Raw genomic sequence first — 21,686 nt, 5'->3', positions numbered from 1 at the left:
GCATAATGTATTAATTCAGGTAATTGATTAATTACAGTTTTGTTAGCTGTCTTGTATAAAACATAGTTCTCCCTGGAAAGACTAAAAAATGAGCATTACAGAGTTACACCATGTTAATGGAATCATAGGAGTATTAAAGTGCAAAAGATGAGAATGAGAACATATAAACATATAAACATATAAACTCCTAAATATCTGATTATCTCACATACTTCATAAATCTTTATGGATATTAGATCGCTACGAGCTATAGTTAAGAAGCCAAAGATATCCATGCCTTTTGATATCGAATAACTATACCCGTTCCGTTTTATTTTATTTTATTTTATTTTATTTTATTTTATTTTATTTTATTTTATTTTATTTTATTTTATTTTATTTTATTTTATTTTTGTGAGCTGATTATATTTTGTGAGCATTTTTATGTTTCATTCTCTAGAAAATAACTAACTAACTAACTAAATAAATAAATAATAAAAATGGAATGGCCCATGAAGAAAAGCACTGAGCTGACTATCTAAAAAATTACTACCAAAAATCTGGAAAGTATTCTCTTTTCCCATCTTTTCACAGTATCACTTTAAAACAACAACTAATTGACAGAAGTGAAGTGCTTTGGAAAGTGAGATTGGATGGCTAGAATGAGGGTTTGGAGTTCAGAATGGCTTCTTGGGAAGAAACAGGATCAACAGTTATGTATAGACAACACGATTCTTTGGCTACCATGAAAGCCAAAAGTTCCATCTTCTACTGCGTGCTGCTGTCATGACCAAGACAGGTGTAGTAAAACCTGAGAGAAACAAAAAGCAGTGAAATGAGGGTTTGAAGCTTACGCAGTGGGGAATTGATAAATGTGTGGATTCCTTCTGTTATTTCAAAAGAAAAAGCAAGAAGAATTACCTGCACCCCTCTGTAGTATGTACTTCCCACATTCTCCTATAGGCTGGTGAAATAAATGATACATGTGCTGTGAGTTACATTGGGTATCCTCAAGGTACGTGTAGAACATGTATGGAGTTCAATGAACTCTAAAACAAGATATTAAAACAGAGGGCCTGCAGTACAAATGTGTGTTAGAATACTTGAAATTGTAGTTGGTATTACCTCAACTAAACAAACTTTCCTCAAAGCCCCCAGTGATTCTACCATTATACTACATTAGAGGAAACCCCTTCCAAAGAGCAATCAGCTTAGCTAACCATACACAGCTTAAAAATACACAGAGCTGAGTATTAGCCATTTGTAGAGGACACTAATAACTAAGCGTGTCCTTTCTGCCTGGCAAGTACCATATAGTTCAAGGTGGATCTGAAAACTGAGAGTGGACCTAGGCCAATATGATCTCAATTGTTATTTTCAATAATAGAGTACAGCTAGCACCTCAACATGCAACTGTCTGTGACATGTATTTGGCTGCAGTCTTATTTAATCCTCTACTTTTAAAATGCCGTCTTCCAAAATCAAAGGCTAACAAGTACAAATTGTATCCATAAAACAGCATCACAACTTTATTCTCAATAGCTAAGCATTGAAATGCAAGCATACATTATAAATAGAAAAACAGCTGGCTTGGAGCACATTGCAAGCCACTAACACAGTTGAGGGATTTGAATGACATCATAACCCGTGAGAGCATGTTGCTGGCCAGCTGGTGTTATTTATAATATACTCATAATTGAGGAAAAATAAAAAGGCAAAAGTTAGGTATTACAGAACTAACAAAGTAAGTTAGTTTGAATTCTCTCTTTTCCAGAGTTACTTAAATAATCAAGAGTAACTATGAAGATGACTACTAAAAGGGGAGGAAATCACTTTATAATTACAACAGAACATTTAAAATAAAAGTCATAGAAGCCCTTGAAGCTGTACTTCTTGTTTTACTACATTCATAGTACTGTAAATTCTAGGAAATTATATGTCTTCTGTGTGGGTGCTAAAAAATCACAAAGCAATTTTGCCCTATTTACAAGTAGTGCTCAACAATTATTTTACTTTTAGCAAATTGCAAGCTGTTATTTTAGGGTTAATAGCACAGAGAGTTGGAGGGTTTAATTGTTACTCAGCATATAGGCGTGCCAAGTTTAATAACGTAAATATGCAGTAAAAAAATAGTAGATTGACTCTATCTCTCTATGTTAAAATAAATAAATAAAATATCTGTGTCTCTGTGCACAAATAAAACATGTAGAGATGGAGGGAGGAATGCAAAGGTATACAAACAATGCCCTTACCTATGTAAGTTTTTGTGTATTTGAAATGCAGACACGCACACAAAAATACAAATATACACATAGCCATTGGAAAGTTAACCAGAATACATTTTCTTATTTTTCGTGGCAGCATAAGCTTTTTTTGTCTGCTAACCCCTCAGTCACTAATTCACATTCTTTTAAAGGGAAAAAAATATGCTTCTGTGCTCTAGTTTTAAAATGCAAAGGTATGATGTTATTTGTCACCATGCCCAAAAAAGTCCTTACTCGGTAACTTTGCCAGAAGAGGGAGAGAGAGAGAAGGCAAATGCTCCCCCAGCTGTTTCCTGTCTACAGTGTCTGTGTAATGTAGATAAATGTGAGGATTTTCTCTAAATCCCTCTTCTGTTTGCTAAATCTCACTGTCACTGCTAAAATCAGAGCAGATAGAGCCTGCGCAATGGAATAAAGTCCTCAATATTGAAATGTGACATTGCTCTCAACATCTCACATCTCTCTGGATTTCTTTTTTCTCATCATTACTGCTAACAAATTCATTTCCAGACTTTGCACTTTTAAGAAGCAATGGAAAAAATCAACAGTCTTTCAACACAATTAGTTAAGTGCTGCTTTTGTGATTTCTTGAAGGTAAATCTTTATTACTATTTCAAATAATTTTTTAGTTTTATTTTACTGTGTATTGTCTGCTTCTGGTTTGAAGAGTATTCTGCACTTTTCAATAACATTATTTTAGTACTGAGAATTATTTATAAATTGCTGAACATGCAATTTTATGTGATCTGGAAAATGGCTGTATGTAATAGTTGCAATTACATAGATAACTGTAAGGGTAAACTATTGCAGATATATGTCTTAAATGTCACTTCTATTCAGAGAACTTCACAATGTTTCAGTTATGTCATTATTAAAGGGTCCAATTACATCATTGTCTATATTGTTAATTAATGCTTTTGGACAAGAACTTTTAGCTATTTTCTGCAGGTGCAGGTTTTTATAGGAAAATAGGCATTGTACACATGTTAAGTTTCTGCAGTTTTAATATACACAATTATAAATAAAATCTTCATGTTTTGACACTGAAACTTTTAAGTGATGTTGTCCTTGCAGCAATTTTCTGGCAGTATTGTTGCATTTACTTTGGATTTTTTTATTATTTTTTTTCTTTCATAAATTAAAAGTAAATTTGAAGTTCTGTTTGTTTTCTACATTAGAACCCAGCTGCAACTCTTGCTGACCTTGCATATTTGTATAGCTTAAGCAACTATATATAAGGAAAATGGAAATTCTTCTACATGTTCTTCTCCAAGTTTTCCCTTGTAGGGAGGGCTGCTTCAGGAAAGTTTGCATATGAAGTTTCATGTTATGACCCTAGAATTTCTACTCATTAATATAAGCTGTCGTTAGGTAAATTTGGCTTCAGAAGGTGCATTGACCTCTGTTTCTCTCAGTTGGCCCTAGTTCAACTTTCCATTATCAGCAAATTTATATTCTTCAAGAACTTTTTTTTATTATTATTATTTTCTTTAGTGGTTTGTAAGCACCCTTATGCAGTTAACAGAGTTCTTCTCTTTTAATTGCTTAGGGCCTAATTATTTTTTTTAGAATGTCTTACACTTAAAGACACTTACCCCATTCCTTAATGTGATTTAGAAGAGCAGGTCTGTAATTGCAATGGATTAAACCATTCTCTTAATGTACAAACAGGCATCCTTTCCAATGTACTTGAAAGGTGAAGATGACTTTTTTTAAGGTTATTAGCAAAGCATTAAGAGATATAAAAGTAATATGCTGGTTCCTCAGCTAGTGCTTCCTGCCAAGCTTCCTTGGAAGCAGGGGAACATATTGATTTAGGTTAAGATGTAGCCCTGATTTTTTTAAATCAAAGTTAGCAGTATTTAAACCTTGATCCATTCTGAAGTACATATGATTTATAAATATGTAATAATTGCTAGTGAACACTATTACTACATACTATTACTTGTCTTACTACGACTTAATAATTAGATCCAACAGCTTCATATCAATATGAATATAACCTGATTTTTTCTATAGCATATACTATCCATAAAAATGTTGCCCACTTCTAGATATTTATAATTATTGCGTGTGTCCTTATATGCTATTAAAATGACCAGGGATGTGAAGAATCCTTATGCACAACTTGTGCCAAATGATAGTTTGTACTAAGAAGTGGACTTGCATATAAGAATTAAGATGCAAAAGAGATGTAGAGTGTTCATATATGACATTCCTCTGTGGTGCCACTCTTCTGGACTATTAAAAGAGGAATGCAGCAAAAGCTGGTTATTTTACTAAAAAAAGAGGAAATTCCAGCTGTGAAAATATGGTCAGTCATTCTATGCAACTAAAAGAAGTGCTTAACCAGGCTCATCCTGAACCTGTATTCAATTTCCAAATGTAATTAGATTCTTCAATAAACCCCACCCACATGCCAATGCATTTTCTTTTTAAACTCTCAACTTTCTAGTTAGACTTGGGACACTGCAAGTACTCTGCCTGTTTGCAAAGGACCTGAAGCAATATTGGATTACAACTTTGTATTTTCTTAAGAATATTCCCCTCAGACATAATGGGAACTGTGATTTTACCACAAACATATTGAATCAACTAATGTTATGTTTAATTAAAATGATGAGGTAAAGTTAAAGTCTTAAACTATGTTTTGGAATTAGTTTTGATGAAACAGCACTTAATTATTTTATTTTTTAAAGAAAGATTGAGCTGTAGAAACATGTGTGTCTACCCCCCCCCCCCCCCCAATAAAAAGTTTTTACTTGTTTGCAAGTTCTTGACTGCTTTTAAATTTGAGGATAAAGTGTAGAAATTCTCTGTGGTTTATACTGTGCAGCCTTTTTGGCCTCCACTAAAGGAAAAACAGTTGATAATCTGTTTTGTTGTAGTTCAGTGCTGATATTTATCTTAAAATGTAACCCAGCTGAAAAGACTTAAAAAAATACAAAATTGTTAAATGTCTAAGATTTATGTTTATTTCTGGACCAAATGTTATACAAGAACAAACTGTTAAATACATAATGTTCTTGTATTTGTAATGTCTTTCAGCCTTCTGAGCCTGTGTGCTAAACAGTTTTCTGCTTTACCTCCTCAGAACTAGGAACTGGGAACCATCTTAAACTGCAGGTGCATCACATTCATCTTAAAAATTAAAAAATATGGCAAGGGAAAAAAGAAATTGATGTTGTTAAGATATGGAATCATTACAGGAAATAATGTTGTGTGTTATCATTATTCATTCATCTAACCTTCTTCCATCTGTCATTGAAGTCATGTCCATGCATTAAAACTTTTTTCTTATTTTTTTCTTCCCATGGCAAAGTTGTCTAATGACTGTTGTGAATGGGAAAATAATTATTCTTTCTTTTTATGATATATCCTGAGATTAGATTTGCTCATTATTTTCACAGTGGAAATATTATCATGAAAAAAGAGGGATACATTCTGACTTCCTAATTTTTCTCTTATTCAGCTTTGACTTAAGTTGGAATAGGGGACTCATCCAGCAAGATGCTAAGATCCCTTGCCAAGAAAAAAAAAAAATCTTGAAAATTATTGACTTAAACTAGAGAAAGCTCAATACCTCACTGAATCAACTTTTATATGAACAGACAAAAGATAGTTTCATCAATTTTTCAAAAGTTTAGTGAAAAAAAATCAGGGAAAGAGTCCCCGAAACCCTGAAAGAAACTTCAGGAGATTGATCACTTTATCCCAGTTCTTTGCACTTGTCTACTAATACAAGTCAATTTTAAGCCAAGCAATAATGATTTGTAACTTCTTACCTGACTGCAATACTAACATCAGCCTCGCAATAGAATGAAATTAAATGCAGATTTACACTCTTTAAAACTAACATTTTTGGCAAATGACCTAAATCAGTTCAGAATATGCATTAAGCACATTCTTCACTGTCTTGATACTAAATAGAAATATATTTTCCTACTATTTGAAAAATGCTATCTTATTTGACATGTTGATATACATTGATACAAAAGGAAGTAGAAAAATGGAATGGTGTACATTTACACCCACTAAGGATTGACCCTTCTTCAATCATAAGTCCAGGAAAAGAACAGTTTGTAACCAAATGCAAGTGAGAAAAAAATCATCACCTGTGTTCACACCTCACAGCCAAACCTGTCCTAAGCAGACAGTGAAAGTATACCTGTTTCTATCAAATACAAATAAAAGTCCTTAACTAGTTCTGCTCTTAATTTCTTGAATGCTTCCAAATGTATACTTGCTAGTAACAGAGGACAGGAAGAATCATTCAGTCTGGTCCCCTCCTCTGGAAGGTCCCACATGACCTCTTCTGTAACTTTAGCAAGCTCTACCTTAAAATGTCTTTCCTTTTGTGCTCATTATTTTCATTTTTAAGGTGTCTGGAGAAACACAGAGTTCTAATAATTAAAAAACCTCTTCCTCTTGTGCCAGATTTCCTTCCATGTTATTTACAGGCATTTATTCTTATTCCAGTGCTGTTTTTTAAGTTTAAATAACTTGTCTGTCACATACCACTTCCACATCCCCTAGTACATTGGCAGACAGCTGTCATATTCCCTCTTAGACTACCTGGACCCAAAGAAAACAACTCAAGGTTGTCTAGTCTTCCTTATCCTAGTACCTTCCCAGATCCCTTTGCCTGGAATATGTACTATTCCATATCCTCCTTTGGCAAGAGCATAAATCATAGTTCCTACAACATTTTCTAACTGCCTGTGAATGTGAACCAAGACTACTCAGTAACGTAAGTCATCAGTTTGCAAAATGTATATTCTAGAATGTGTAGAGTTGCAACCTCATGGTGAGGCCTACCCTTATACTGTGTTTATTGTCTAACAAATTACAGTAAATATGCATTCTCAACTCCCAAGGGTGCAGGAGTAATTTTCTTTAGGAATCTATTGGGAAACTCTGACACAGTACTTTTGTTCCTTGGCAGGTGAAGATGCATACTGTGTCCTACATTCATTTCTTCTACCTTGGCCTGTGTTTGCTTACCTTAACCAGTTCCGTTGCTGCTGGCCCAGAAACGCTGTGTGGTGCTGAGCTGGTTGATGCTCTTCAGTTCGTATGTGGAGACAGAGGCTTTTACTTCAGTAAGTCAACCTTTTCGTTCAACTCCTAAGTTTTTCCATGTAATCCGTTAGAGTTTGTAACTGCTCTAAGCAAACATAGGAATTATCAAACCAAGCTACCAAGTGTCACTAGTATCCTCTATCTCAGAGATGCCCAAGTCTTCAATGACAATGAAGACTCAGTAAAGAACAGAGGTGTCATGATCAATCTCAATGAGATTTTGATTCATTTTACTTTTCAGACATGTCATTGTTTTTAACTGCTTCCCACCTGCTGCTATCCCACCTGCTATGTTACTGCTTTCTGCTGACCTGCCACTGAAATTAAGGGAATAAAAGGACACACTAGACCCAAGATATTCATGAGGCAGAACTGCATGTACCTATTATGTCAGATGACTTGTAAACAGTTTAAGTACACATTGTATCATATTAAAACACACTAAGCTTCAACATCTGGTTTGAAAAATGAAAAGCTGGAAGGCAGTAAGTGGAATGATACTGCATCCAAGTATCCACATTCTATATCAGTTAAGCACAGGTGAAGTAAAATGCACTCATGATGAGATAATAAAGAATAATTCCACTAGAGATGATAGATAAAGTCTGTAATAGTGTGGATATATTAGTATTTGAATAACTTTTTGGAACAAGACCTATACTTGGAAAGTAAATGTCACAATCCTTTTCCTTTGTTGCATTTTAGATTGTGCAAAGCTCTTAGTAGCTTCTTACAAGTGTTATCAAAATCAAGAAGTACACAATTCATAAATAATGAAAATCTATTTCTAATTATCTGCTATTTTTTATTCATATATCATACAATTAATGAAACATGTAGCTCATTCATTTAACTCATTCATGAATATACTTATTCGAAACATGTACGAACTTGTGCTTTTAGAGCCTCTGATGCTAGTGTTTACTCCTAACAATATGGTATAACTGGTTATTCTTGTCCAAAGTTATCTGTCTTTCAGGACTTCAGTTCCCCTTCAAAACAAATAAACAAACAAACAAATAAAAAAACACCACCTTTTTCAATCCTCATTTCATCCTAATAATTCTTGCCTTCCAAGATACCACTTTTGTTTTTCTGATCAGTTTCCCCACACACCATCCGTATTCATTTCTACTCATGGAGTTATTGCTTTCAAGATTTTTCTCCTTGCTTGCAATAAAAATAGAATTAAGGAAATCCAGATTCTTGGACCTTCAATTTACAGAAAATCCAGATAGTCTCTACAAAACAAGTTGCTAACTTTTTCACTTTCTTTTTCAGACTTTCTATTAAAGTTTACCCTTTGAAACTGGGAGCCTTAGTTTTGTATATGCACAGTAATTCATTAAAGAACCCTTCTTTTCTGTATTCAATGTGTTAGCTATCAGAAATCAGCATCTGCTCTTCAGTGCTGCTTAACTTAGCATGCTGATGCTGTACACAATATCAAATATACTAGAATCTCTCATAAAGCAACATACATTTTTCACCAGTTCTTTATTTGTTCATTTGAACACCATAATCTGTTACATTTATCAGCAGCTGAGTTACTGCTAATGGGCTATTTGAATAGCCTACATATACTTTCTTTTTGTAGTTAGAAGGAATGTAATGGAAGACTTTCTTCTCCCCTTCTTCTTCCTACACCAGAAAACAATGAAACAATATATTGTTAGAACAGAAGAGCATTTTTTTAACTGTGCATGTATCTTAGATGTTTTTCCAGTTATTTGTCTCCTGGCAAAATGTTTGCCACTTGTTCAGAGAACTATCACACTTGCTTACTGCAAAAATGCCCAGCACTGCCAAACAACCTGACAATTGTATACTCTTTGTGTTCCTCTAGATGAAAAATTGTGAAATGTTAATTATCAGCAAACACTCTCTTTGTTTTCAAACTCAGTTGTTCTAAACTTACACAACTTGTTTCACATCTCTACATTCCCTGAGCTAGATGACCCTTACTTGAAAGAAGGTGGGTTTCTGAAGTTTTAAAGGAGTTCATAACCCCTCCAATGCTGAGTTTTGTTTGGCATCAGTAAAGGCACTCTAGTTTTCTGTGGTGTGTGCCTACCTTCTGAGTTTTCAATTGAAATTAATACAATCGTTGACACCAAGAAGTTTTACCTTATTTGGTATGGATGCCTATGGAAGATTTTACAAATGAATGACCACCGTGTTTTAGGAAAGTCTTGTATTTAACAGAATACAATCACAAGATTCCATGGGAATTTTATGAAGTTAATGCAAAGTTGTTGGGTGCTAAGTAATGTGTGCCTCATGCCTGACTCTACTTCTGATTCACAAAGTAGTCATTTAATCTGTTTTAGCCTTTATCCTCTTATTTGTTAAATCTTAATCTAAAATATAGAACTATAGAAAAGTAAGTCCAGTAACACTGTTGTGAGGATAGCAAGTTTTTTAACCAAATATACTCCATATACAACATATTACTGGAAGCTATAAATGTTTCTCTGTTTCATGATACTTTAAAAAAGACTACATCATTTGTAGAAGTAAAAATCCAGTGAACCTTTTTCTTTTACAGTGAAGTGCATGTCAATTTAAATTGCATTTTAAGCCTTCTATTCTCATTCTCTTGTTCCTTTATATAAAGTATAATCAATGGTTATGTTTGCCTTTAACTCACTCAGGAAATAGCTGTGAGAGAAGGTTTTCTTCACTAGAGACTCCAAACATAAAGAATACCTTTTGGGTGAGGTGGAACTCCTGGTTCAGATTCAAGGTCAAAGCTTCTGACTATTCTTTGGGAGTTGTGGGTGGAAACAGAGAAGAATTAATTGTGTTACGTTATGTTGAAACTCTGTACTCCACAACCACAAGACTACATCTAGTGCTAGGATTAAAAGATTTTTTTTTCTTTATATAGTCTACTCTGTCCATGAAAACTAACTTTCCTAGCTAGGAAATTCTTCACAGATTTTGAAGAGATGCCCCAGCTGCCTCCCAAACACAAAGACAATTATTGACTTCAACTGGAAGTCAAAAGCTGTTTCTATCACTCCTGTTTTTTATGGTGGACTAGCAAGGAGTATTTTTTAAGGGACTAGCAAGGAGTATTTAGGGGAGGACACTGCAGAAAACCCAAAACAGAACATCTGCTTTTTCTCTTGGTCACAATTAACTCCAGCCAGCACTGGCTATTTCTTGGACAGCTTCTTCCCCCTCACAGGATTCACCAGTGAAGAGAAGTTTTGTTGCCACCTATCTAGCAACATCTCTCTAGTAGAACTTCTGTCATTAAAGTTCCCATGCACTAGCTTATGTTAGGAAAAGCCAACCAACAGGGATCCTGGCCACAGCTTGCTGTTCCTTGTAGCTGAACCTCCAAAAGAAAACAAGTGGCTACACTTAGACACAACTCTTCTCAGTTAATGCTCCTTCAATATCAAAAACTGGATTTAACAGTCATGAAACAAAGTGGGATGCCTGCCATGTTCATTTGAATGTTAATGCCTAGAAAGGCATTAACATGTTATTACAAAAAAAATAAAAATAAAAATGCTGAAGGCAAAGAGTGTAGGAAAAACTGAAAGTACAGATTACAGGAAAAACTGAAAGTACAGATTACAGAAAACATACAGAAAAGATAGCTCAGGAAGGGGTCAAATTTTGCTTGAATAGTCTAGTCTTATCACAAGAATTTACTTTATATGTTAATCAAAAAAGAGGTTAAAAGATATTTTTTCTTCATACAAGTTGAATTTGATAGACAGTCATTCATTCTAGCTCATGTTGTTTCCTGAGAAAAGACAGTAAGTGTAGTTTGCTCTAAGGAGCAAATGCTATATTCTTTTTTTTATCCAGTTATTTCTCCTTTGAAAATATGCATTTTCCTTTCCCCCTAAATGGATACTACTTTAGCTAACAGTATATGTGAATGCCAATAAAGAATTAGATTTCTTATTTCTTTGGATATTTTTCATCATTTTAATTTCTAAAGGCCAGCTTAGATAGCAATAGTTATTTGAAGCAATTGGACAGAGTATCAATTTCATGAATTAAAAAAAAAAAGTTAAAAAATGAAAAAAAAAACAGTTTGGGCTTAAAGAGCATCCCCTGAAGCACTACTTGCATAGAAAAGGAAGAGCTGAATTTAGATACCTGACACCATCTAGTTCCTCTGATACTCTTCAGATTGTGAAGAATAACCTGGCACATGCTTCCATACATACAAGTACGAATCTCATAAAAGACACAGGCTTTTCTGGAATAAGAATAAGGCTCACAGTGTCAACTGCTTTGAGGATGAACCTGGACATATTTTTACTACTTATTAGTAACACTAAGACAATCATAACTGTGCAGCATCCTCGGGGATATTCCCAACTGTGAGCAGCATAAAAGTACTCAGTTATAATAATCAGAAATCAGGAAAAGACAGTGAACATAACTTTGAGCAATTAGAGTCGTTGTGGAATCTTACTGCTTTGTAGAACTAACATATCTATAGAGGAACTGCTGCCTTACAGAGGAGGAAATAAGGGGCCTAGCAACAGGCAATCTTGTTGCTTCTTCCATTTCCCTTTAACTACTTCTTGTTTATGTTGGGAAGTCTGCTTTTAAGATGTTATTAAAGTTTCTAGGCTTGTCAAACCTATCATTGTAATTACAAGAGATGGCATGGCACTCAGTTCTTTAACTACTCCATACCTGTAGGAACTATGAGTCATTAGCTCCTCTGTGTGTCCCTGATTGAAAGGAATGTTAATATTACCAGCCCAGAAGTGGAGTGCTGAAAAGTTGCAGTAGACATAGTCTACAGTTTCAGTGACAGTCTTACAAAACTCTGCAAAGAAATGCTAATCATCCTGGCCATGTTCACGCAGGAAGATCTGAGAATGTTTTTAAGTTCCTTAATCTGGCTACGTGCCCCATCCATGTCGAAATCTTGTGAACATGGAAGACTTCGATGTATTCCTCAATTTTTATCCCCAGGTTCTTTATGTCTTACAGGAAAGCTGTAGTCTGGAAAGGAACTAAGGCTGGCTTTAGCCAGGTCCAGAGGGTAACTGCTCAAGGAACCAGAAATACAGGCACGGTTATTGACACAAGTCTGTGGCTGTGGCATCCAGAGTGATAATCGCTGTATAGTCAAATAACTGACATGTTTGCTTTTTTCCCCCCTGTAAAATTGAGGAAATTCTTGGGAAATATGCCAGTCTTTAAAAGAATTTTGTCCTTTTTTACTGCATTAAGAAAGGCTAGGAAGCGTTAATCTTAAGCAACCCCTGTAACAACAGAGAGAGAGGTTCCACCTACTCTTTCCATACATCAGAGAGGGAGTCTGGGAATATTTAGCCTCCAAAACAGACAAAAGTTAGTCTCTACATTCAGGTTTCCTCTACAGCTGGTTCATCTCTAGTCCCCAAGGATTTCATTAGGGGACTGCAGTAATAATATTAAATGAACTGAGCGGAAGCAAACCATTGATCAAAATTTCATACTGAAGCAAGAAGTCCCTACTACCAAACCAAATAAGTACAGGTCCTCCAGACATTAAATTTACGTATCCTTATTAGCTGTTAGACATAGGAGATGCTAATACATTTTATGACGTTTGTGTTTATCTATGCAGTAGACCAAGTTTCAAATTTGGTCTCAAATAGCAGAAAGCTGTTATTTGACATTTGATTCCTTAACTGCTGTTAGCTATATGCATATTTAATACAATGTTTAGTCTCATGTTGGATAAAGTCACTCAAAGAAGCACTTGGCAAGATCAGCATTAATTCTTGGCATAGCTGCCCCTCTTACTTTTCCACTGAATCTTAAATACCAAGAAAAACCCTTCACTGACTCCAATTCTGGCATATACTTTATGTAATTGGCCAAAACCTTTTCATATGGACCTCTTCATTTGTCCTGGTATTAATAACACATTTTCAATATTTGATCAACAGCAGGAACTGTCACGAAGCAAATTATTCACTTTACCAGAACCACAGTCTCTTAATTAAAACCTTTTGCATTAACTACTTCAGCATCTAGGGCAATCTATACAGAGTACTCATTCAAAGAAGGAAGTTCATACAGCCATTTCTCTAAAGCTTATTCAGCACTTCAGCTTTTATACATCTGTTCCAAACTCTCTCACATCACCGAAAATGAAGTAGAGACTTAAAGCCATTTTCATTTCAGAGCTTTGCTGAAAAAAAGATGCCCCTGAACTTATTTATAAAACCGTACCCAAATGTCAACAGTTCCACATGTTACAAGCTTAACTTGATGAAAAATATGACAACACATGAAAGCAGTAACCAATGGTTAATTAATTTCTCATTCTAAAAATTTAGACTAAAGAAAGCAATACTACAGATGTATGCTAGTTGAAGATTTTATGTTAATTTATCCCTGTTAATAACTGCAGGATCTTCCATGTCAAGAGGAAGAAAAGGCCTTCACTTCATACTTTTTTTTTTTCTTTTTTTTTTTGCTGTTATGTTTCATGTAAAGTTACTGCACAAGATACAGCCCAAGTACTTGGTCGTTTGTTTAACTGACAGACACATTTCATGTTTGCTTTAGTAAATGAGGTTCTGAAAACAAGAATTTTAACACATCCATAGCCTTTGAAGAGGCACAATGTATGCTGACCCTTATGTAACCAACTTATAGAAAATTCTACATTGTCACTGTCAGTAAAAGTTGCTTACTTCAATCAAAAGGCACCTTAGACACTGCCTAACACACAAGTTTCAGAATAATAGTATAAATTGCTTTTCTTACTATAAGCAAAAAGTAAGAAAATTGAAATGCTATATTTGTTTCAGCATCGTTAAGAATTAAACAAATTACACAGGTGAGCTTATCTTGTCAATTTTATCCGAGCGATTTGTAGGTTAAATTTCTGATTGCCTCTCCAATGCCAATTCCTGGAAAAGTGTTTTGGAATTCCTTAGAGAACTGCTTTGAATTCCTTTAGTAAACTTAAATTCCTACAAAATCTGAAGCAGACACAAGTCTTAGACACTTGCTGTATTTTCTGATTGAATCCAATGTACAGTCAGCTTTAATGTGTTTTCAATGTTCTTGCTCTTAAAAGACAGCATGTAAGTTGTTTGCTTACCTCACACCAAATCTTTTCCTAATTAAAACTGATCAGCTTCCATATATCATAGAAACAACACAAAGTTATACCTGTTAGGGCTCATCTTTCTTATTTCTGAGTCTACGGCACATTTATCTATTTACAATCTTATTTTTGAAATTCAGCTGTGATCTCAGATTTCCCGTCTATGAAATGCAATTGTTGTGGAGTAAGAGAATGCTGTGGGGTTTGCTATCTGCAAACAGCAGACCTTTTCATTTCCTTATGTTCCCATAAAGCTGTAGAAGTAGGGAATGAGTGTCCTGTTAAAGCACTACCTTTAGAAACCTATGGCCCACACCCAAATCTGAAACTATATGACTTTTTTGGTATACAAATATTTGTTTATATTGTGTTTTTGTGTGATGAAAAGAAATGTGTACAAGGCTGAGTAAGCAGAAAAAAGAAGGGGTTGGCTCAGACCATTCTGATTCAGCTCAGCTCTGTGAACAAAATGGTTTTATTTCAGAAAATAAATATTCTAACAATACCTAGTAACTATTTCTATCTCCAAAGTAACACCCCAGCCACTATAAACAGCAGCTTCTAAGGAAAGTAAATACCACTGAAAATTGTTTTGACTTCATCTGAATTTTCATTAACAGCCATCTCCTACTAAGGCAATGGACAAAATCTTAAATTACACTCACAAACTCTGTATTTCACAAGTCAGTATTTAAAATAATATTTTTAAAGAGATTTTTTCAGACTTGCATTAACTATACTGAAGATTTCTTTTAGCTCAGGCACCTAAAAATGACTGGATAAAAGCTTCTACTATTACAATGAAATTTTTATAGCTTCTTTTTGTAACTCTTCATTGATTACTTTAGGTTACATGAAAGCTAATAAGGACATCTATTTCAGGTTAACATTGCAAGTTTAAAATGAATACACTTTATACCTTGAAACTTCCGTAGTCAAGTAAGATGTAATAATTTGTTTCTACATCCCCTGAATTCCTGAATTACTAGTCAACAGGTCTTCCATGAAAAAACTTAGTTTTTCCTACGTATTTCAAGTTTTATGTTTCTTTCCATTAAAGTTTCCAGCCTTTCACAGACATATTTAGTTTGGCAGGAAGAATCTGGTGACTCATAGACTGAAGAGATTTGAGAGCAAGCTACTGAAAATGTATCTAATTTCTTCTTGTGTAATTTGGGAGCAAGCTACTGATAGTATGTCTAATTTTCCTAGTTTAATCAGATGTATTATTGGCAAATACATGCCCTGAATAAAAGACATGTTTATTCCTGAAATATATAGCTAAGATTAAACACAAAAACACCATCCATACTTGATTTTAGAACACTTATGTTTTGTTTTGTTTTTTTTTGTTGTTGTTGTTGTTGTTGTTTTTTTTTTTTTTTTTTTTTTTCTAATTGCTTATGGCATTATACACTAAATCAATGGGCACTGAATGAAAACAGAGATATTGCCGAAACCATTTGCATTATGACCCTATTTACATTTTTACATTCAGCAAAATGAAGTTCCTTCTGACTTTTTTTTTTTTTTTGCTTTTAAAGGGAGGATAGAAATGTAGCAAGAATAGGTGATGTTATTCCTCTGTGATTCATATGGAGAAGGACAAAGGAATTAGAAAACCTCTCATTTGTATTTTATATTGATGATTGTATTGTTTCTTTCACTTTTCAGACAGAAGTTTATTTTAAATTTAGTTCTTTCTAGACAGTTGGTGACAAACATTTAATTGTCATTTATCAACATACAGACTGAAAATTTTTGAGGGATCAAGATTTTTTTTGAGGGATCAAGAGCTTGGTCCAATACACATGAGGAGATCCTGGTTCACATTCACTCCATCTGCTTTTAGGCTTTTAAATTAGATATCAGAGTTAGGAACCCACTCAAGCCTATTCTAGTCTGTGAAAGGAGTTTGAAACTTTCAGAGCTTTCTGTAAGTTATAGATATGCCATAGAACATACCTGTTCTTCTCTGCTAAATTAAGTAAATGAGCTATAGTAACTGCATCCTTAAATTAGTTAACTGAATAAGGACCCTCCATTAAGAGCCTACATTTGGTGGAATTAATCTATTTAAAGCCACACATCACCAAACTCTGAAGTGGAGATAGGGGTATACTCATATGGACCAGATTTTAGATCAAAGCAAATCCCAAGCTCATTTTAGCTACCATGATATAATAAAATTCAGCAGTGACACAGAATGTACTTCATGAAGGTAACACAGGTTAGGCTTGCACCTTTGGCCTCCTTTAAGAACTACCAAGTCATTAATTTGACTAAGTGTGAATTCTGCTGGAGACTGTACTCTACTCTGATACAGTAAAAAGGAAAAGCCTATCACAGCCTATTCACACTAATCCATTCTTTGTCCTGTGCATATATGTGGCCTAGCAGTTTTCTAAGACATTCAGACAATAATAATATTTAAAACCTAGAGTGACATCTAAACATGAAAACTGTAGGTCTTTAATGGTGCAATTTCTCCATTAGAGTGCTGTGCCATAAAGTACCATGATGGAGAAAGAACACAGAATGGTGTTCAAGTACTGTTTTGAGATTCTCAGTGATAAAGCAATCTGAAGATTTAAACAATAGCTACTGATGACATATTGAGCTTAGCTATAAAAGAAAATACATGACTGAAATAAATAAGATAGAACTTTGCCTAAGTAAGTTAGACATCCACCGAGTTGAATTAAGAACACGAACGTTCTTCTACCTTTCTTGCTTGAGTTACTCTCTTCATCCAAGGCAACAGAAGAACAGTATAGAATCACTCCAGAGATAATTGCATTCCATGACCTTCTTTAAAGTTAGAATTTCCAAACTAGCAATGAGGGTAGGAGTTGTACTTCAGGTTGTTTAGATCTTGAGAAACTGTCAACTTGTATTATTTTAAGACATTCAGAGAACAGGACAAAAACAAATAAACAAACAGAGAGGATGATTTATATTTGGTATGAAAAAATAGGTATACAATTTAATTTATTTCAGGTTAGCCTTAATAATATGCATTGTACCAGTTAGTCTGGCTTGAGGGAAAATGAGTAGAAATGAAGGTAGTATTTCCACATTGTTCTCTCACTTCGCAATTATGTGAACAGGACTTCCAGATCGAAAAATCATGAAGGTTGATCTTGTAATGAGATACTCATATGAATGTTTTCCATACACTTCTAAAATTCTGCCTTTATGTAAGGAATTAGATACAATAGAAAATATAGCTATACCAAGATACAATTATTTCAGAAAGTGTAGGGGTCTAAACAGTATAATATTTCAAAAAACAGTAGGAATATATTTTAATGTAATTTGACTCTTACTTTTCTTTTTACAAACAATGGAATAAAATTCTACAACTACTTCCAGTGGCTTTAAGTGATCTACTATAATTTTATTACATAGTCACTGTACTTTAGTTTTTGAAAGCAGTAGCAGTTGATACTGTAAGAGACAACTATTTCCTATTATCATCAAGATGAAGCCTAATAAAATGAGCAGAAATTATAAGTGGTGATATTATTATTATTGTCTGCTGCTCCTTTTAAATATAAACTTATACTCTGATATTTTTGAATAAATTAGACATTAAGCCCCAATCAAGAACCATAGAATCATAGAATATCCTGAGTTGGAAGGGACCCATAAGGATTGTCAAGTCCAACTCCTGACACCATACAGTTCTACCCAAAACTTCAGACCACATGACTAAAAGCACAGTCCAAACACTTTTTAAGCTCCAACAGGCTTGGTGCAGTGACTTCTTCCCTGGGGAGCTTGTTCCAGTGCACAACAACCTTCTCAGTGAAGAACCTCTTCCTGATATCCAGCCTGACCCTCCCATGCCTCAGCTTGACACCATTCCCACGGGTCCTGTCACTGGTCACTAAAGAGAATAGATCAGCGCCTGCCCCTCCACTCCCCCTCGTGAGGAAGCTGTAGACTGTGATGAGGTCTCCCCTCAGCCACCTCTTTTCCAGGCTGAACAGGCCAAGTGACCTCAGCCACTCCTCATAAGGGCCCCCTCTAGGCCCTTAGTAAGCCTTAGGCCTTAGCCCTTCTTTGGACAAATAGAATCAAATAACCATAAATAAATAAATAAAATAAATAAATAAATAAATAAAATAAACGAAAAAAGAATCAAATCACCAAATGAATTAACTGAACTGTCTTTGAATTATGAAATAGGTGGGAGTGCCCCAGTTTGTTTGTTTTTTGTTTGTTTGTTTGTTTGTTTCAGAGATATAGTATCTAAAAAGTGTATATTTGCAGTTCACAGAGAAAAGAACTTGTCAAGGAAAAGGTGTTATATAGTATAATAAAGGAAGAAATACATTATCAAAGAGGGAAAAAATAGTGACAACTTACTCATACATTGTTTCCAAAATTCTGATGTCCAAGTCCAGATGTTGGTTTGGGGAAATGGATCTTCAAAAATAAAATATATATATTTTTTAAATTTAAGAAACCTTTTTTATTTTTATTTATTTATTTTATTTAGTATGTGATGCTAATAATCTAGGCTGGCCTTGTCCAGGGTTTTCTTCACTTCACAATCCACAGTCAAGAATCAATGTATACTAACTCAAGGGTATCTGCTGACTTAATTGGCTTTGGCTCAATGCATTGAGGATAGTGTGAGTTAATTTGAGGAATTATCCATGTTCACTAAAGAAAACATTGATCATTGATTTTCCTAAGTCTTTTGGCCATAAGCACCATTGCACCACAAATATTTTCCCTTGACTGTATTCAAACCAGTCATCTGTTTTCCTAGGAACTACCAGTTGAACTTTTGATATTTTCCCCTCTGTATATAATATAACAAATAGGGTTTTTCTTATGTGATCAATAGACACTCCTTGTGCCTGATGGGAAGAGGGCAAATACACACACACACAAAAACTTATATTTAACATTCTTTCAAATCAGCATGAGAGGATCATAGTGTAATTTTAAAGTTCGTTTACCATTCATGCATGGCATAAATTATTAAAAAATACCAGTTCTTCATGTGTTAGTGCTTGCTGAGATGCCTAAATTGGTCTGGGTTTTGTGGCAGCTAGGTGCATACATCTAAAAGATTAAGGCCTAACTTTTTAGAAGTGTTGATCTATTTTCAAAAATGAGTGCGAGTCTCATGAAAAGTCAGTGAGACCTTGGAGGCTTCCAAAGGCAGATGAAGCAGATTTTCAATGTTCTTTAGGCACTCAAGATGCAAATGGACACTTGAGAGATTTTCAAGGGAAATTGTGTCTAACTTCCACAAAAACCTGTAATAGATGGCCCTAGACAATTTTTTTTAGACTCCTCCTAGGCAAATATCTGTGTTTTTGATCTCTTCAGTGTCTTTGGAAATAGGAGTCAGGGTCCTTAGCCACTTCTTTAAATTTTGCTTATGGACCTTATTGAATGCTTGTGAAAAAGCTATCACTATTAAAAGCCCTTTAAAATAAGAATTGGCATAATGACTTAGCTTCCTCTCTGACGTGAAACATACTAATACGCTTAGTATGAAATCTTCTTATTTCTAGCATAAGTACGTGAAGCATCAGATGAAAGCTAATAATTTCCCAAGTGAGCTAAAAATAATGAAGGCTGAATCTGAATAAATATTCTAAGAGGCATTCTGGAACTGACTGTGGTTAATAGGGACAATAAATGCTACCTTTCTACTAACCTCATTTCCAAGATGCCAAAGACTGAATGTGGATCACAAACAGTATGGGAATGAACATGAGAAAAACAATTATCATTACATGAACTTGGAGATAATTCATATTTTGTTGTTTGCTTTGTCTTCTAAACTGAAAACTATAATTAAATCTTACAAAATTCTTTAGGATTTATGTTCACAAGAGGTCATATTTTGGAATTCCACATACTTCTGACTTAGACTTAGTTTCCACTTCAGTGACAGCATCTGACAGCATCTAAATTTATTACAGTAATTCTATATACAGTGTAGCATAAGGACTAGGAGAATCCACCTTTTTTTATGAAAAGGTATTTGCTTGTGTAACCATAACTAATGCAGGAGTGAATGAATTAAATGCATTTTTTAATATCTGCTGTAACTCAAACAGAAGAGTTTAATGAAAAAGTTAATGACTGAAACTGGTCCTATGAATCCCTTAAAATCAGGAGATGTTACCCTTAATTTTGTCACTTTACATGTCCACAGGCAAATCAGTTTAATGTTATAGCCTGTCATTAAAGGACTACAGTCTTTTTAATAAAAAATAAAAATAAATGTGTTCATAGTTACAGAGGATGCGTGATTCTCGGGAGAACCATTCAAATATTTATTATGTTTTCATTAGGTAATGGCTGGTCTTGTGCCCTAGTGATTTCCAGGATCCAAATAGTACAGATAAAACAATTAATATTTTCCTCATAAACTCTTCTAGAGTGCTTATCGCAGAAGTATTTGATTGTTGTACTCAGATAAATATATTATATCTCACAATTTCTCAGGAAATTACCTGTTTATCCGAGCATTTATAAGGTTTTTGGTCTATTAATTGCACATCCAATTGGAAATGGCAAGGATCCATTTTGCAAAGTAATTATAAAATTTCTGCTCATGCTCTGTATGTTCAAAACAGAATACAAATGTCAGTGAATTTAACCTAGAGATACAGTCACATAGTAGTGTCCCTTTATATAGGGGAAATATGCTCTATCTTACCTGAACTAACAAAGCATTTTTGACAAGAGAGCTGGAATCAAAAGCAACCAAATCTTCCTCTAATTTTATTCAAACCTAAACACCCTTCCAAAGTGTCATGAGCCTCTTCCTGCTGCCATTGTAGCAACAGAAATTACCTCATTTCTGAGTTGCAGAAATGCCAGACACTGTGCAGGGCATCAGCAAGCACCGACCAGGAACAGTTTTCATTGCCAAGTGGCTGGTGATAAAAATAATTCAGTGCAAAATCATTTAAAATTTTAACTGATTGAAATCTCTTGGTCTAGAGATCTGATTTTAGATGAATACATGATAAACAATACAAGAAATAATATATAAAAAAAAATTAATTTTCCTTTTCAGCTATGTAATTCATCTGATGCAATTTGGTAGAGAAAAGCCCAATGGTTGTTCACAAAAATTCATAGTGTGCTGTCATTGTGTAAACTCTCAGAGTTACACTCTAAGCCTTTAGCTGGAATAAGTAACTTTCTATCTTCAGTAGTGACAACATCAACTAGGCTTATCCATTCATGGAATGTCTACTGAAACTACCAATCAGATGTGA

At 34.4% G+C, this 21,686-nt stretch overlaps 1 protein-coding gene across 1 annotated transcript in view; it reads left to right on the top strand.

Annotated features, from left to right (window-relative positions):
• The first annotated feature begins 2,554 nt into the window (after positions 1–2,554).
• The window catches only part of IGF1 (insulin like growth factor 1), a 60,439-nt gene continuing 41,307 nt past the window's right edge, over positions 2,555–21,686 (top strand). The window contains exons 1-2 of the mRNA XM_084531305.1: positions 2,555–2,837; positions 7,189–7,345. Of these exons, the coding sequence (XP_084387431.1) occupies positions 2,775–2,837; positions 7,189–7,345 (220 nt within the window). The 5' untranslated portion in view covers positions 2,555–2,774. The remainder of the gene's footprint in view (positions 2,838–7,188; positions 7,346–21,686) is intronic.

This window comes from Aythya ferina (genome assembly GCF_964211825.1).
Source record: "Aythya ferina genome assembly, chromosome: 1".
Classification (NCBI taxonomy): Eukaryota; Metazoa; Chordata; class Aves; order Anseriformes; family Anatidae; genus Aythya; species Aythya ferina.
This window is presented reverse-complemented; position numbering and strand designations above follow the sequence as displayed.